The sequence below is a fragment of the Triturus cristatus genome, chromosome 2_1, assembly GCF_964204655.1.
Source record: "Triturus cristatus chromosome 2_1, aTriCri1.1, whole genome shotgun sequence".
In the NCBI taxonomy this organism is placed as follows: Eukaryota; Metazoa; Chordata; class Amphibia; order Caudata; family Salamandridae; genus Triturus; species Triturus cristatus.
In genome coordinates, this window is record NC_140581.1 from 351974604 (window position 1) to 351991674 (window position 17071).

The following is a 17071-nucleotide window of genomic DNA, read 5'->3' on the forward strand; positions in this document are numbered from 1 at the left end:
TAGTAGAAAGACAGTTGCACAGATAAAAAGGCCTTTAGTTCCTTCTCAACCCGTTCATCGAGAATCGAAAACAGACTCGGTCTCAGAGAGCTTGTTTTGTGGCAAATCCACCAATTCTTCGATGGTTTCACCGACTTTCTGTTATTCTTGATTGGAAGTGTACCTTTCGTAATCTACATTAGGCATTGGATTCAACTTGCAATTCAAAGTTTCTTTAATGTGACAGTATGTAATTTCTTAGTCAGTTACTGGCTTTTCCTTATGACTTCTTTTACTGCATCACCCGCAAGGTTTTTGAGGTTATTTGATCATCTTGTTGTTATCAGTCTCTTCAAGTGCATCAATCAAATCTTCAAATGTCTCTAGCCACACTATCCATCTATCGCCAATATATTGCTTTTTGGTGGGGCGAAATGTATGATTTCAGAAAGGCGGCAGTGTTGTAGACCAGTGTGGAACTTACTGAGACCGCTGGTGGATCATGAGGACTTGGTGTAAGCAACTCATCCATGAGGACTTGCGACGTGACAGCCTCAGTATTATCTTTAATGATGGCTGAAAACGTGACTTTCTTTGCTGCCATCTGAAAATGTTCACTATTTCGAGAGTCACTTGCAGCCTTTTATTCTTCGAAGAACTGTGAAGTTGTTCTGAGCACTCAGCAGTTTTAGTGGCTCGTCACTTCCGGTACGGGCGGCTGGGTAAGCACAACCATTGGCTCGTGTCCTTGACCCACTTCACTGCATTCAACAGTATGATGACTTTCTGTAATGGGTTTGGTAAATTAATTATTTCTTCTTTGCTTAATGTCAATTTGCACTTTCTAACACCTAGTTGGCCTCCACCCTGCAGCCCTTCTGTTTGCAGCGTTAGTTTTCAATTTCCAATTATCAATGACTGCTTTTTAAAGACCTGGTTGTATCCGCCTTCAGCGTAGACATAATGTATGACTTTAATTTACGTGGCAGAGCAGAATCTTTATGTATGGCATGACCGCTGATTCTTGACCAATGACGTGTTGATTCTCTGCAATGCTTTTGTTATCGTCAACTGCTTCACAGCAGCTGGAGCTGCACTCTGACTCCACATGCATAACACGTTGATTCAGTACTTAGAGGACGGCACATCTTTAATCTTCTGCATGAAACTTCAAACTCAACATTTTAAATCAGCCTTCATTGCATTCTGCTCGAACAACTACATCATAGCTCTATTGAGTGCATTGGGAGCCAAAAGTGTTCAGTCATTTTTAACTCGTAAGACAGTACAACTTGGTGTCCTTTTCTAGCTTTACCAAATCGACAAAAGCAGAGTTAGCCTTTACCAGTAATATACTGTCTCAGTATTCAAATAAGAGGTACGGTTCCAAACACGCCAAGCCTCCTGATTCAGGCGAAAGAATACCGATTGGAAAGCTAGTATCCCGCCTCCTGCATGCAAAAACCTGATTCTTCAACGGGCTTCTGCCGACAGGGACTGGTCTTGTGTGACTCAGAGTATGCACTGCCAGTAACCTGCATCTGCAGGCCAGTACATTTTTGTCACGCTTTCTCTGCCTGCAATAGCGCTTTCTCCGTGCTCCTGACAGGTAAGAAATAACATGCATTTTTAGGTCTCGCCTTGCTATCGCGTAAGCGATCGCAAAGCGAGACTATAGAATACGGGTTTGAAAAGTGCTCCCAAAAAGCAGATTGCATGGCTAGCACGTGCACAATCACGCGCATCGCGCCGCCATGCAATCCGCTTTTTGGGAGCACTTCAAAGGGTCTGCTCCCCCGCCCCCAAGCGCGCGCGCGCCACGCCCCGCCTGGCTGGTTTCCTCTGCTCCAGGGCTTCTAATTAGGAGGCAACCCAGACCAACGAATAGAAATCGTTAAGCCCCGCCCACCGCTCTTTTAAACGCCGGCGTCTCGCACCACCGTTCTTTTTTTAACTTTAAGCGCGAGGCGCGCGTGCGGCCAATGCTTGTTCCCTCCAGTTCCTGCGCTCTTTTTTCCCAAAAGCAATCCCCGTTCCATCTGTAGATCCCCAGTCTGTTTTTTTCCCCTTTCCTTTAGCGGTCCTCCCCTTTCCTCGTCGGTTGTTACTGCCTGTCTTAATCCTTTAGCAGATCCCGACACCCTCTTCTACCGAAAGCAGAGCATTTTATCTCCCACCCTCTTTCCCCGTTTTTGCGTACTATTTTACCCTAAACGCTTCTTGCGGTTAAGTATCGCTACACCGTATCGCTCGCCCGAGGTAGGCCCAATCCCCGTCCTCGCGTAGTGGGTCAGCCCGGCTGAATAAGCAGCTCCCTCTTGAGGTTGGTAGTGGAATACCTCTCTCGTCCCCTCACCCCCTTCACTAACTCACCTGCAGGTGCTTCTTGAGGTTGCTGGTGGAGGTGCGAGCCGTGGAGAGGAGTTTGACCTTGGGTTGGCACAGTCTGCACTGCACCGTGATGTTTTTGCCTTTCTCCTCCCAGAAGGTGAAGGCGCCGCGGTACTTCCAGCGGTGGAAGGCGGAACCCGAACCGGGAGAGCTGGTGCTGGCGACTCCGGGAGAAGGAGCAGAAGAAGGGGGCCCGGAGGGCGCCTCTGTGGTAGGCGGCTGAGTTACGGGGCTAGTAGCCTGCGGGCTCGGGCTCCCCCCGGCCTCCATCATCGACGCCCCACTCGGTCCCACTCCGGCGATGTGTCTACTTACTCCCCCGTTCCTCACCGCTTTCAGTGCCGGGCCTTTCGCAGTCTTACTTCCGTTCTAGGCAGGGTGTAGATCTCTCTGGCTGTCTTCTACCCGATTCTCGGTCGTTCAGCCGCCACGCTCAGCAGGAAAAGCCGTGGTTTCTCATCTACCTTCTCTGAAAAGGGCCCGGACCCACCCCCAGCGCCGGTCTATTTCTTTGGGATCCCCAGCTCGTCTCCGTGCTTTTTCGGGCAGGACCCCGACTCCGCTGGCTCTCACCGGGCTTGTTATAGGTATCTGGCTTGCAGACAGATTTAGGTTTTGAGGTTAGAGCTTGCCCCAGAGTTTGTGATAACTTTGCAAAATATTAACATTGACACAGTGCCTTTTCCTGGTGTGGAACTCTCTTGCCTCGTGTTATCACTTGACGTTCGCTTCTTTTACAGGTCAGCTGGCAGTTTCACTTCTTGTTCGCTGTCCATGTCTGTGATACAGGAAGTAGGTCTTCCCATGCCTTTCCTCAGATGTTGTGGCTATGACGCAGTGTGTTATACAGTGGACACCCGGCCTGCCTGTGTGCGCGCGCTGGTATTCTTGCCTTACCACAAGGATGACGTACTTACATATGTGATAATTGCCTTCTAATCAAAGTTTTCAACATGAAAGTATGTCATAATATGGGAAATTCAATTCAATTCAATTGTTCTTTATTTCGGTCACTTGGACCATAAAAGAATTACAGCATAAAAGAAATTCATATCATTGGAATACAATAAAATTTACAGTTAATTTAGCAATTTGTAAAACCATCATTCGTTCAATAGCTTAATACACTGAGTGCGTCTGCGCCATATTGAAGTTAAAAATTTTGCCAGTGCAAAATCAATTGGGGCAGACAGATCACTTTTCAAGATCCTGTAGGCTGGATGATAGTGCCTAAAACCCAGATTCCTCAATATTGGAACAAGCCAGTAGTTTCTTGCTTTCCTGTATGCTGGACAGAAGAATATTATATGTAAGTCGCATTCCCTGCAATAGTCGCACGCTGGGCATTGGAGTGAGCTCTCAACATTTGTCCATCGTGCAGTGTGCGCTTTGAGAGGAAGGGTGCCATACCGCCACTGCAGAAAAAGTTTCCTGGAAATTGGGGGCGCAATATTGTCAAGAACATCCTCCTGCATATATAAGTCTTTTACCCCCAAGAATTTGCCCGTCAAAGATCTCTCCTCTGCATTGGTTGTGTTAGTGCGCAGTTGATATTCATAATAAACTTTTGAGAGAGACTTTCGTGAAATTCTGGGGCAGATATTTTCTGGGTCGGACCATAGATTTTGCCTGCCCAATGACTCACATAATTGCTTGACATGTCTGAGCCAAGGAAACCGTACAGGATTGCTCAGTTTCATTATTTCCTGAAGCTCGGCTCTGAAATTAGACAATTCTGGTACCGACCATAGTCTCTGCCAATACAATAGCGGTTTCAAACTTAATTCTTCCAAAATCGGTCTTAGGCCTAAGTCCAGTCTCAGTGGTAAAAGAGGGGTGCTAGACGGGAGCCCTGCTAGTTGTCTGATAAAATTGTTCTCAGTGACCTGGAGAGTATGAGTGGCAGAATGCCCCCATAATTCAGCACCATAAATCACTGCCCCTTTAGCTTGCATCCTGTAGATCTGTAGCCGAGAAGAAAGTGGCTGATATGTCAAACCACGGGACATCCTTGCCAGACCACCTGTCATTTGGGTTAGTTTGAGTCTAGCCTTAGTGCAATGTGAGTCCCAAGTCATAGACTCATTTAATGTTATCCCAAGGTATTCAAATTTGGAGACCCTTTCCAGCCTGATGGGTCCTAGTGTGGGGTTGGGACGTAATTTCTTGGGGGGGTTGAAGATCATGTACTTGGTCTTCGAAGCATTGATCTCCAACCCCCGGATCGCACAGAAATTTGCGAATCCATCAAGGATCCGCTGAATGCCCATTGGAGACTTTGAGAGCAACAGGGTGTCATCTGCAAAGAGAATAGCAGGTACCCCTGTGCCTCCGAGTCTAGGAGCATCAATGTTTTCCAGCGCATTTAAATGATCGATCACCCCGTTGACAAATAGGCAGAACAGAGTCGGCGCCAGCACACAGCCCTGTCTGACCCCCCTGTCAACGGGGAATCGGTCAGTCAAGGTGCCCCCCCTTCCAAACCTCACCCTTGCATAATTCCCCGAGTGGAGTCTTTTTAAAATGACTAATATATCGTTGGGAACCCCCATGTCATCCAGAACGCCCCAAAGTTTGTCCCGAGGGACTAAATCAAATGCGGCACGTAAGTCAACGAAAATAGTATACAAAGTGCCACCTTCTATTAAAACAGTTTTCCAATGAATGCAATTTAATCTAAAAATCTGATCAATGGTGGAGACTTTCCTCCTAAAGCCAGCCTGATATGTGCTCAAGATGTTTGATTCGTCCATCCACTCTTGTAAGTGATTGAGAATCAGTCTCCCAAATAATTTTTGGGAGACGTCTATGAGACTAATTGGTCTGTAGTTGGCTGGGAGCAGAGGCGAACCCTTTTTGAAAATTGGGACGATCTCTGCTCCCAGCCAAGTATCAGGAAGCTTCATGCCCTTAAGAATAGAATAAAAACACAAAATATGGTGCCCATACTTCAGGTTCCTGTTTAAACAGGTCTCCCGGAAGGCCATCCAAACCCGGTGCCTTTCCTGGCGCCAGACCCATAATGGCTACTTTAACTTCTTTGAGTGAGAGTGCTAGTGACGAACTCAAGGATATACTTGTTTGTGCCTGGACAGGATCGATCACCGTCCCCTCTGATGGCATATATAGGGACTGGAAATGGTCCTGCCAGGATTTAGCTGAAATGTTGGGTTCGACCGCAGAGACCAGCTCTTCTGAGCCTGTGTTTACATAGCGCCAACATTTCCTTGAGTCTCTGCACGCCAGATGTTTTGTTAATTTCTCCCACTTTTCCTGTTCCCATTCTAGCTTTGCATTTTTAATTAAGAATTTGTATGCCTTCCTTTGCTCACTAATTTCGTCCCGGTCATGTCCGTTCTTTATTAGAAATAGGAGGTCACTTTTGGCCTTCCTACAGGTGGAATTGTACCAGAGGGGACCAATAGTAGTCACACGGGCCCTGTGGGGATTACTAGTTAGAATTTCTAACACAGAAGTGGTGAGATCTGCATGTAGCTCACCCAGCTCCGTGAATAAATCTATCATGCTAGTGCCACTATTTAAGACTTGAGCCTTCTCTAACAAGGGGGTAACTAAGGCGTACAACTTGGGGAGCAACCCTTGTTTCGTTAGTATCGTCTCCCATTTTATTCTTCGCCTATTGTTAGAAAGAAGTAACCCAGCATCTGGAGACTCTCCATTCCTTTTCAAGGGTTCAAGACCCGCGCAAAGAAGCTCAAGCTCCAGAGCATTATGGTCACTATCCTCTCTTAGCAATATACGAAAGTCACTTAACTTTGCCCATAATGCCAGTGGGACCAGAATGTAATCGAGGTTTGATGTTATATTTCCCCTGTGGAAGGTACATTTTGGAGGTATGTCTGATGGTAACCTTCCGTTACAGGCCCTAAGTCCGTGTTTTAAAGTAAGTGATGAGATTTGCACCGCCAGAGGAGACCAGGCTCTTGGGGCCGGTAGCTGGGAGGTGGGTATGGACCAAACAAGGTCCTCCTCCTTGGTCAAGCTATCCGATGAGCCCATAAGGGGCTCATAATGGCAGTTGAAATCTCCTCCTATTATGTAGGGGACGCCTTCAGGGATTGTATTAAGGGCAAGATCAAGCTCATCAATAGTACTTGATTCTTTCGAAAAGCTAACTGGCCTTGAATAGACATTTATTATCAATAGCCGGTACAAGTCTGGCCATTCTAGGAGTACGGCCAAAATATCCTCCGAGTTTAATGCCAACGGGGCAGCCCTGCAGCCTAGGTCTGTGGCTATCCAAATTGCCAGACCGCCAGAAGGGCGGCCCTTGCCACACCATTTAGCATTCTTTGAAAAGACAGCGAAGCCAGTGCGAGTAAAATCTTCCCTCAGCCAGGTTTCTTGGAACAAACAGATGTTCCTATTCTCTATGAAGGTATTCCAAGCCGGGCAATTTAATTTGTTGGATAAACCTGCCATGTTCCAGGATAAAATATTTAGAAGGGGAACTTTGATATTCTCTAGGTTGGGAGATAGTGATGTAGTGTCCATGGGATTTGCATTCGGGTTGGCAAGGGGTAGGTCTTGTGCAAGGCTCCCCAGCACCGCACCGCTAAATTCAATAGGAGACACTTCACAGGGATTCAGATTCGTTTGTGTCTGCTGAAATCCAATAATCTGGGTAGAATTGTCAGGTGGGTCAATGTGTAGTGGGGTGCTGTTGCAATTCTCCACCTCCCCTGAGTTTTGCCTATCCAGTCAATCCACTCTAAATAACTAAACCTATTGTATGTTGGAAAGTAGTCATCCCTCATAATTCAAGGAATAGGGTGAATTTTTTGTACAATAGATCTCCTCCTACAGTTCCTTCTGGTAGGCACAAGTTCCCATCCCTCTCCCTCTCCCTCTCCCTCACATCTCTTTGAGGGATAAAAGAAAGACAGGGGGAGTGTTTGAATTGGCGACCCCTGCGTGTTCCGTGGCCAACTACAGATATACTTAACAGTGGCAGGGTCCCTGAAGTTTATCACTACACAGTCACCCTGGATAGACTTCCTAGTGGAGCCTATCCAGGGTGTTCTTCTCACCATAAGAACCTCGCTATGTGAGCCCTCAGGCAAAGGTCTGTTGATGGACAACCAGTGAATAATTTTATTTTTTAGTGCTCCCACTGATTCTCCGGAAGAAGTGGTTAATTCCGGAATACCTGCCAGAATCACCACGTATGGCATAGCTTGAGGTGGGAGATTAACTATCCTGTGGGGCCAGCGTTGGTGTCTCTGGAGGGGGAGGAGCCGAGGCTTCTTGTCGAATTGTATTAGCGCTAGTTGGATTGAGTGGCAAGGATTTCCCTGATGTACATGCGGAAGGTTGTTGCGTTGGAATAGGGATAGGTAGGGGTGGGTGTTCAAAATTATTATCCCTCTCCTTATTAGTCTTGCCATTGGAAGACTCATTCCCCTCTACTGTGGATAATAAACCCGTGTGAATTTTCACTAGAAGTGACTCTATCTTGGAGATGCGAGCCTCCAAGGGATTGAGGATTTCCCTTAGGAGGATTCGGATATCCAAGAGAGTGGGTATCTCATTCCCTATTGTACAATTAGAAGTAGGGGGTGGCACAGGCATGTTTTTAGCAGATGATGCCCCATTTTGCCCAAGTTGCCTTAATAACTTTGATTTTGGGATCTTATGGGACGAATCGTTTTTGGTAGAACACTTGGGAGCGTTCACCTTACGTCCGCCAGAGGAGCCAACCTTTTTTGGGGATTTCTTTTTCGGTATTGCCCCCTCCCTTAACCTCCGTGTTAAATCTAAAGTGGAGATAGGATTGTCGGTGATTATGTCACCGGTAGAGAGGGTTGGAGTCCCCTTCAAGGGAAGTGATGGCGTTCTGGCAGAGGGGAGAGGCATGATGCTTAATTCCGTAATATCGGACATCTCGCAGTCAGTGGTATTTACAATAGGACTGCACTGCTCAGCTAAATCAGGAATAACATTTGATCCTCCAGGGTCTACCGTGTTTGGGGCAGCAGATTGTTCAGGCGTGATAGCAAGTGCCAAGGGGCCTAGCGAGGATCTTCTAACCCAGTCAATTTCCTGGGATATTCGCCGTTCAAGGATGGAAATTTCGTCAATGATTAGAGAACCAGCTTTAGCAAAGTAGGTGTCTAAGGGGCCTTTCGGCGCTCCAGCGGCCCGATTAGATCTGCTTCTAGTTTCCCTGGCCGACATTCTCCTGCAACTCTTCCAGTACAAAATGCAGGGATTGGTAGCACGGTGGGGCCTTGGCCGTACCTCGGCCGTCCTCGAACGGCCTCAAACGGCCCGCTCTTTGCCCGGTCTTCGCCCCGGCCGTCGTCCCGCACGCGTCCCGCTAGCGCGTAGGTGGTGAAGATCGTAGAAATAGAAGATGGGAGTGAGGAGGAGGAGTTGGCGGGAAGAGGGCCCAGGTGCAGCGGTGATCGCCGCGCTCAGCACTCTGGTCCTCGCAGTCCCGCCGGCAAGGAAAATGCACACACCAAAGTCCCTTGATAAAAACAGGGTCCAGATATCCACAGGCAGGTGAGTTGACAGCTTTCCCCCAGCAACGAGAGCCTTCAGCAACAGCTACGAGCGGCGCCCGGGAAACGGGGACCGCGCTGTTTTTAAAGCTGGTAGGGCGGGAAAGTTCAATTTGCAAGAGGAGCTGGCGGGAAGAGGGCCCAGGTGCAGCGGTGATCGCCGCGCTCAGCACTCTGGTCCTCGCAGTCCCGCCGGCAAGGAAAATGCACACACCAAAGTCCCTTGATGAAAACAGGGTCCAGATATCCACAGGCAGGTGAGTTGACAGCTTTCCCCCAGCAACGAGAGCCTTCAGCAACAGCTACGAGCGGCGCCCGGGAAACGGGGACCGCGCTGTTTTTAAAGCTGGTAGGGCGGGAAAGTTCAATTTGCAAGAGGAGAGAGCCTTCAGCAACAGCTACGAGCGTTTTCAACATGAAAGTATGTCATAATATGGGAAATTAGTTAACCGGCCACATTCCGCATGTTTTTTTTAAATCGGACTTCCACCCTCCCCCGAACACCCTCTCAACCCCCCCCCACCCCAAACCCCATTAATTTCTACAGGTTTAACCTGCTGGATACTATAAGGGGAAAATTGCAAGGTGTTCTAATTATCCTTCAAATCATAATTCAAGTCCCTGTACAAACGAGAAACTTGTAATGACGGACTTAGCTGTTAATTACTTGGATGTTTGCCTTAATATGGAGCAGGGGCGTGTTCTGTGACACTCTGGCTTTAAACGCACAACTTGCTCGCCTGGAGAGTGGTCGTGGGAAACGTTTTACTTCCTCCCTCCCCCGGACGTTCAGCGGTAGTTGTTGAGTACTTCCGCTGCTAAGTGCGCGCCCAGAATGTAATTGCTGCTGACAGCCTGTTTCATGCAGCAAGCAGCACAAGTCCTGATTGAAAAGAGTTCATTACGTTCCTTTGTTTTCTCATATATGTGGACTTGACATGATGTCGAGGGGGTTTGCTCTGCTGGTGGCTCTAGCAAACATAAGATGAGTAACAAAAGATGGCCAGCACAGACCTCCCTGTGATGTGACAAGTGTTTTATGCCGCTCAGAGCGATACCTGCATATCTGCTCGTCAGAACTGTTGTTGTTTTTGCATGCTGGTTCCCGTTGTGCCTTTGTGTACCTTGTATAATTGCCTCATCACGTGCCGGTTATTTGGCTCTGTGAAAGCTCACAAGGCATGCATTGAAGGGGAGTGTAGGTTTGGTGCCGTTTGACTCCGTATGTGGGAGTATAATGACCCGTTTTCTATTTTCTTTCTTTTTTCACGAAGTTGGGGGGTATTTCTGCAAGGCGGGGTTGTAGCTTTAACGCCCTGGAACGATACATGCCGTTTGCTGACCTGGCTTCTGTTTATAGGTTTGTGCGTGTTTTTAGGTGATGCAAGGGATTCTGGTTTCTCGGTGTGTCTGTCATTTGTCACTTGACAGCAATCTTGCTATGCGCTTTGCTGGTGGTATATGAAGCGCAGGGGCCAGTGAGGGCGCTAGCCCAGTGGGGCACACTGTCTGATGCCAGTCCAATCCTGCTGCCAGGCATCAGACTAATAGGTGGTTGGCCTGATTGGTGGAGAACTCTTGCTAGCATGGCCGTGTGTTCTAAGGCAAGGGAGCCTTGTATTGTGGAACAATTTACAACAAGCATTTGCAATGCAATAGGTCTCGCATTTACGTGAGTTTGAGCTATTGACATTGCAAATAACAATGCCTTTTATTTTTGTTTTAGTATTAAAAACATAAATAAAAGGCATTGTCATTTACAATGCCAATAGCTAAAACTCGTTTAACTGCGAGACCTATTGCATTGCAAATGCTTGTTACTTTTCTGATATCGGACCAGCAGCACACTTGCAAGTTCCTTACATGACAATTTACCTGATTAGGGCCTTGCCCTCAATAGAAGTCAATGGGAGAAATACATTCTCCTGATTACTTTTTGAAAATCACCCGCTTTCCTCTTCTAAAATGTTGGCATGCAAGCGGCTCTGTCTCTTTCCTCACTGTCACTGGTCGGATAGTAGTTATTGATGAGAACTGAATATTAAATGAACATTCCCTAATGATTATCTTATGTATATTCACCTCACACTGATACACACCCTCACAATGTACTAACTTGAATGGCAATCACTTAGGCTTAGTTGGCACTTATATGTGTTTGTGGTGTGCCATGGAGTGTTGTGTCCGATGCAATGAAACTTTGCCTGAATAACGGGGAGAGCCGTGATTTACGGAAAGTGTTTTTATGGATGTTTATTTATAGCACGAACTTAAACTTAAAGTATTGGAGGCTTTACAAGAGCACTAGTTACATTCCACAAATACACATTTATTTTGGTAAGCACGGAGGGGCAGATTTACGAGCCCCTTGCGCCACCATTGCATCACTTTTTTTGACGCAATGGCGGCGCTAACAATGCGCCCTATTTACAACGTGACGCATCTAGGGAGATGTGTCACGTTGTAAAGCCCTGCATCACATTATACCTGCGTCAGGTACAATGTATGCAGGGGGGCGTTCCCATGCAGGAAAGCCTTGTAAAAGTGATGCAGTGAAATCTACAAGATTTCACTGCGTCACTTTTAGGATGCCACTGCGTCAAAACCTTACGCCTGCTTCAAGCAGGCGTAGGGAGTGACGCAGTGTAGTGGGACTAGGTCATAAAATGCATTACTGGAGTTGCGTCGTGCTTGCGACACGACTCCAGCAATGCGTGACTTTTGCCCCAACAGATGCGTCAGAATTTCTGACGCATCTGTCAATCCTTACGCCATGGTGCGCCGTATTGTAAATACGGCGCATCCATGGTGGCGCAAGGAAAGTGACGCATCTCTATAGATGCGTCACTTTCTTGTAAATCTGCCCGGGAGTGATTTGCACTGGCGTATTGAAACTTGAGTCCCGCCCCCCTGCAAGGTACATAAAGGTGGGCCCCCACTCTCTGGATCCACTCAGTAGCTCTCAGCTGTCGCTCGTGCACAGTGCCTGAAGGGGCCCCCTGGAGCTATGACCCCCCCCCCCCCCCCAAGGGCGGGGGCTATTGTTACGCATTAATTTGCCCAGAATCATAGGGTGCAGAGCCGACGCCGAGACGTGAACCTAGCTCCCCAGGTCGAAAGTCGGCACGCAACTCTGGCCGTTAGCCAACCTCCTACATATGTCTCGAATGTTATTTTAAAATAACGTGGTTTTGGTTTGACTTTGCGTTAGCTTGTTGTGTTTCTCACCCGCTGCATCTCTTCTTGGGTCAGTTTAAGTAATCCTTCCTTAAGAGTGGACCACATTGACTTGGCGAAGTTAGACTTGAAGCTGATCATTACGCGCATGCGCCTCGCCGCCTTGCTCAACTGTGAGCTCCAATTAACGGCTGCGCTTTCATTTCGTCGTCATTTTGACCCAAGACAAGATCCGTAGGAGTTTTGCCAAAGATGGCGGCCTCAATGTCACCGGTGTTTGGGAAAATCATGTGGATGAGAAAAGCAGCAGTTGCCGCCGTGGGATTGAGCCCTGGCAGGTAACTGAGCCCAAAATAATGATTTTATCCTGCTGGTGAAGAGAGAGGGATTCGGCGTAGTAGTAATACCGAGAATGCAGGCACATTAGTTCTCTCTCTCGTTGAAGTTTATATTCCTACTGTTTCCTGACACTTTATAGTTGAGTTGATATATCCTCTGTCTGACAAGTGCCTAACTCATGCTCATATAAACTAAATACACGCAGTGACATCGATCCCATGTATTCAGTTTATGTGAGATTTTAGTGATTTGTGTAACATCGAATTACAGTCCATTATGTGTGTATTTTAAGAGACTCGTTATCTCGAGTAATCATTCCCTTTTGTGCAGTTTAAGGGTCTAAAATCAACCATTGTGTGGTTCAGTGATGTGGGATCTATCTTAAAATAGCTGCTAAGCCTCTGAAGTGTTTATGCAAGGTCACCGCATTTTTAACCTTGACCATCTTCAAAACGTGGTTCATTAAAGGGCAAGGCATGCTGGCAGTGCTTTTGTTTTTAAAATTATCTTTAGTAGGTTGGAGTGCCAGTGGGCAGCCTGTGCAGTATATTCTCTGTGCAGGGCTGCACGGATATAGGAATTATGCGGGGTCCGCATTTCTTCACATGGCAGATTATGGATAGCACATAGCAGTCGAAGTGCATACAGATGTATGGGGACTGTGATCACGAGGGAAGTGGGGGCGGGAACAGAAAGGTATCAGGGAAAAAAATGTAATCTGTCACTATTTTGTTTGTCTTTCACCTATAGGTGACTGCACATAAAATATAATGCACGCGCACCTTAAATGAAGAGTGAATGCAAGGGAAACGTATCTGAGAAAAATGCATTAACCTGGTAGGTAGGAAAGCTTAGTTGGTTAATTTAGTAAATTTATGTCTGTGTATATAAACGGAGGGTCGCTGATTTAAAGTCTGGTTGGTGCCCTGGAGAATAGTGAAATGTGCAGCTTTTTGAGTGGTATGAAAAAAGATGGGGCTCTAAAAGATAAGTAAGTGGCCAAAGAAACGAAACGATGATTTTTTTCCAAGAATTGTGACCTATGTAATGCAAACGTAATACAAAAAAACTACAATCCTGTGTTTCAAACAGCATGCCAGTATTTGAGTGCCTCTGTGGGCTTTCTATTATAGCAGCCAAACATTTCACACAATATCGTACTTCCATCTAAAACAAGCTAGACCTCTTGGCTTTACCAATGCTATTAAGTTGTATTAGATAAGCGAGTAGCAGTAATTATATTATTGTGACTATTTAGAATTGAAAATGTTTTAATTTGTGGAAATATAAGACTGTGAATTAGACATTACCGAGGTCTGTGAAAAGGGCAGTGATCTTAAGAGTATTGTAATTGCTGTTCTCCTTTTTACACTGCCTTGCTCTGCAGTCTCTCAGTGAGACGCTTCTACCCTTTTTTCCTTAGCTTCTTTCTGAAATCTTCCATCTGCATATTTCACAGCTTTCCCTTTCCTGTAGTCCACCCTCTTTTCACTCTTTTCACTCTTCCCACTTGTACTCAATCTCCTTGCATCCTCTTCACCCACTCACGAACACAAAACACACCCATTCATCTTTACGCACTGCATTTGCTTTTGCTTTAACCATGTCAATATTTCAACAGTGTTGTACTTTCATCACTCAGTTTCATATGTATTTACAGTTAAAACTGGCTGTTGTCACCTTTGGTCTGTGCACTTTGAAGAGTGGCAAGGATTGGGTGAACATATATTTTGGACCCGTTTATTACCCATTGACCGGTATAGTGTTGTCACATGTCCCATAGGGACATTGGGGCATATTAACAAGCCAGGCGATAAAATTATCGCCGCTTTAGCGGCAGAAAACTGCCGCTAAAACGGCGATAATGGGCTTGATAATATGCTCTATGGAATTCCAATTGAAGCCCATGTTAAATGTGAAGGACGTCTAACTTGGGCTTCAATTGGAATTCCATAGAGCATATTATCCAGCCCATTATCGCCGTTTTAGCGGCAGTTTTCTGACGCTAAAGCGGCGATAATTTGATCGCCTGGCTTGATAATATGCCCCATTGTCTTTTTTCACTAACTTAGCATGAGCACGTTGCCTGCTGCTTTGCGCACATTACTACAAGTCTTTATATTTTGCAATAATTTTAAAGACTACTTTCACATGGGATTTCATTTCTGTCTTCACTCTCTGCATGATCCTGGGATTTTGACTGAACATTATGTGCAAGGTCGAACTACAATGCCCCTTGTTATTTTGTTCAGGCCAGTCCTTAGCCCTTAGACAAAACATACCGATGCAGCTGTTGTTTGGACAGCGTACTTGGGTTTTTAGTGGGGTACACAAATAGGTGACACACACTTAGAGAGGGACCTTTCCAGGGAGAAGAGCACCCATGATGTAGATCTACCATCTATAGGCTAAGATATGGGGTCTTCTGACAAAGCCCAGAAATCTTCTAATATGTAATAATACTACTTCTTAGTAAGGGGAGGGAGGTTAGGCACTATAGCCCTTTCTCCATTGTCTTTCTATGATGACATCTCCCCATATGATTTATGGACTGGCTGCAATGCTGACAATATTGGTACTATGCATTTTCCTGCTTGTTGTGGCACGTATGCTGCATGTCAGGGCACGTTAGTTAAAATAAATATTTTAAACTGTTTCGTGTCTCCATCAGATCTTATTGTGGGCGAGTACAAGAGAGTTAGCTAAAAGGTGTGTTGCGTTACGCGATTCCTGAGAGATCTGGGTGTCTAATCATTTGTTTCTCTGTGAGGTACTATGAGATCAAGTGTGACACTATAGCTAGTCGGTCCTGGGTTCGTTGGTACTAAGGTGATGGGAAGACTCAGTCCCTATACATCAAGTTCCCATTTCCTGCACATAGTTCTGTATTTGTGCAGAATCCCTGCAACAGTGTAGAAATAACATTATATCAAGAGTTTTCAATCGTTTGTTGTCATGAACACCCACTAACTGAACTCACACAGATACCTAGAGGGGACAGAGTTCACAGTAAGCACAATACAGTAGTAGTAATCTTCATGAAAAACTACAAAAAAATAACCTGGAAAAAGCAAATGCTTTAGGGAAATTAAGCAAAATATTTGAAATGTAAACAGGAGCAACACTACTGATGTAGATCAGCTTATTGGCTTTTGCAATCATTGTTGGCATAAAAATGTTGGGAAATCATTCGGCAAAATAGCACAGCTTCTTACCAATAGTTTTTTCCAGCTGGTTTCCATCATTGTACCCTCAGGACTCACTTAAGCTTTATCAGGAATGTAGGCTCACAAATCCACAGTGTATGGTGTTGAAGGAGAGCAGGACATATTATGCAAGGTGTGCTTGCTGTCATTTTGGAAGAGGAGGTTGAAGGCAAGACTTACATTTAACATCTGCACACAAAACTGCTGGAAGGCTGCACTGGTTGCTACACACATGTCTGTGGTGGGAAGGTGATAGCAGCAGATTCAATAACTTCTGAGCTGGTGAAGACTAGGATAAAGCTAGCTCTATACCAATCATCACCAGACTCTCTTGGAGGGTGCTGCGGTCAGGCTAGACCATGTTGTAGCCCTTTTTTCTAATAATTGTGTGTAGCTAGTATGGACAGGGCATGACTTAAGACACAGAAAACACGTAAAAGGCTGAGATCATTTGATTTGTGTGATGAGTCTAGCTTCACTGTGATGGGTTATTTAACGGAAGATTCATGTCAATTTGCAGGGCTGCATTGCAGCCTGGCTTACATACATTTTTTTAAGGCTAAAGTCACCACTCCGGGATCTAAAGAAATTAGTTGCCCGGCACCGCAATTTCCAACACCACACTAGTGCAGTCCTGTACACCAGTGTTCTACAGGAGATTAACTGATGATATATTAAAATTCATACAGCCAGATGTGCTACTTTTGGTAAAAAATATTCAATATTTATGATCAAATCTTCATTAGTGTATTTAAATCCTTCCTTAAATTTTCAACAAGATACAGCCAGCTAGCCAACATGTGTGTCGGGGACTACCCCTTCATCAACGCTGTAAACAATTAAAATGAAAACACTAAGGAATACTGTCAATTTAGTAATATCAGTAGAACATTGTACATTACTTCATGCTCATCCCACTCATGACAAAATCGGAAAAATAGTTTTCCTGATGCTTACAATCGTAACCAATCATTTCCTGATTATTCTTTTTTATATAACTATTCAGAATTCCCACACTTCAGTTCATCGCACAACTATTCAGTTGTCAACCTCTTCACTTGCCTTCAATAAAATTATTAACAGACATAATGCATTATAGCTTAGATGGCTCTCCCCTTATTCTCCTATGGATCCCTCTAGTATCAATTCCTACAAAACGTTTAAAAGGCACAGCTTTTAGATTAAGTTCAGATGTTTTTCATACAAAACTACACCACTCAACCATACTCTGAAATGCATGATCACAAACATAAAGAAAATAAACTCCATTTTGAAGTTAAAGTCCCCCACTAAAAGTGGTATCTGCAAATCAGACAAATTCTACTACAAGAGACAAAATAACAAACATAATGCCACATACTCAATGGCTGTTATATTGCAAACATCACATCCTCACTTTTACCATGGTAAGTATTTATATTTGTTTTATGTCTAGACATTCAGTTAATAAAA

The 17071-nt window shown here is 45.4% G+C and overlaps 1 protein-coding gene across 2 annotated transcripts in view; it reads left to right on the forward strand.

The window, feature by feature from the left end:
• The first annotated feature begins 11851 nt into the window (after positions 1–11851).
• The window catches only part of NDUFS4 (NADH:ubiquinone oxidoreductase subunit S4), a 331978-nt gene continuing 326758 nt past the window's right edge, over positions 11852–17071 (forward strand). Inside the window, exons 1-2 of one of the 2 annotated variants that reach the window (XM_085631263.1) lie at positions 12284–12412; positions 13164–13250. In XM_085631263.1, the coding sequence (XP_085487389.1) occupies positions 13201–13250 (50 nt within the window). In that variant the 5' untranslated portion in view covers positions 12284–12412; positions 13164–13200. Of the gene's footprint in view, positions 12413–13163; positions 13251–17071 lie in introns of both variants that reach the window. The other variant, XM_085631262.1, reaches the window with a different exon arrangement.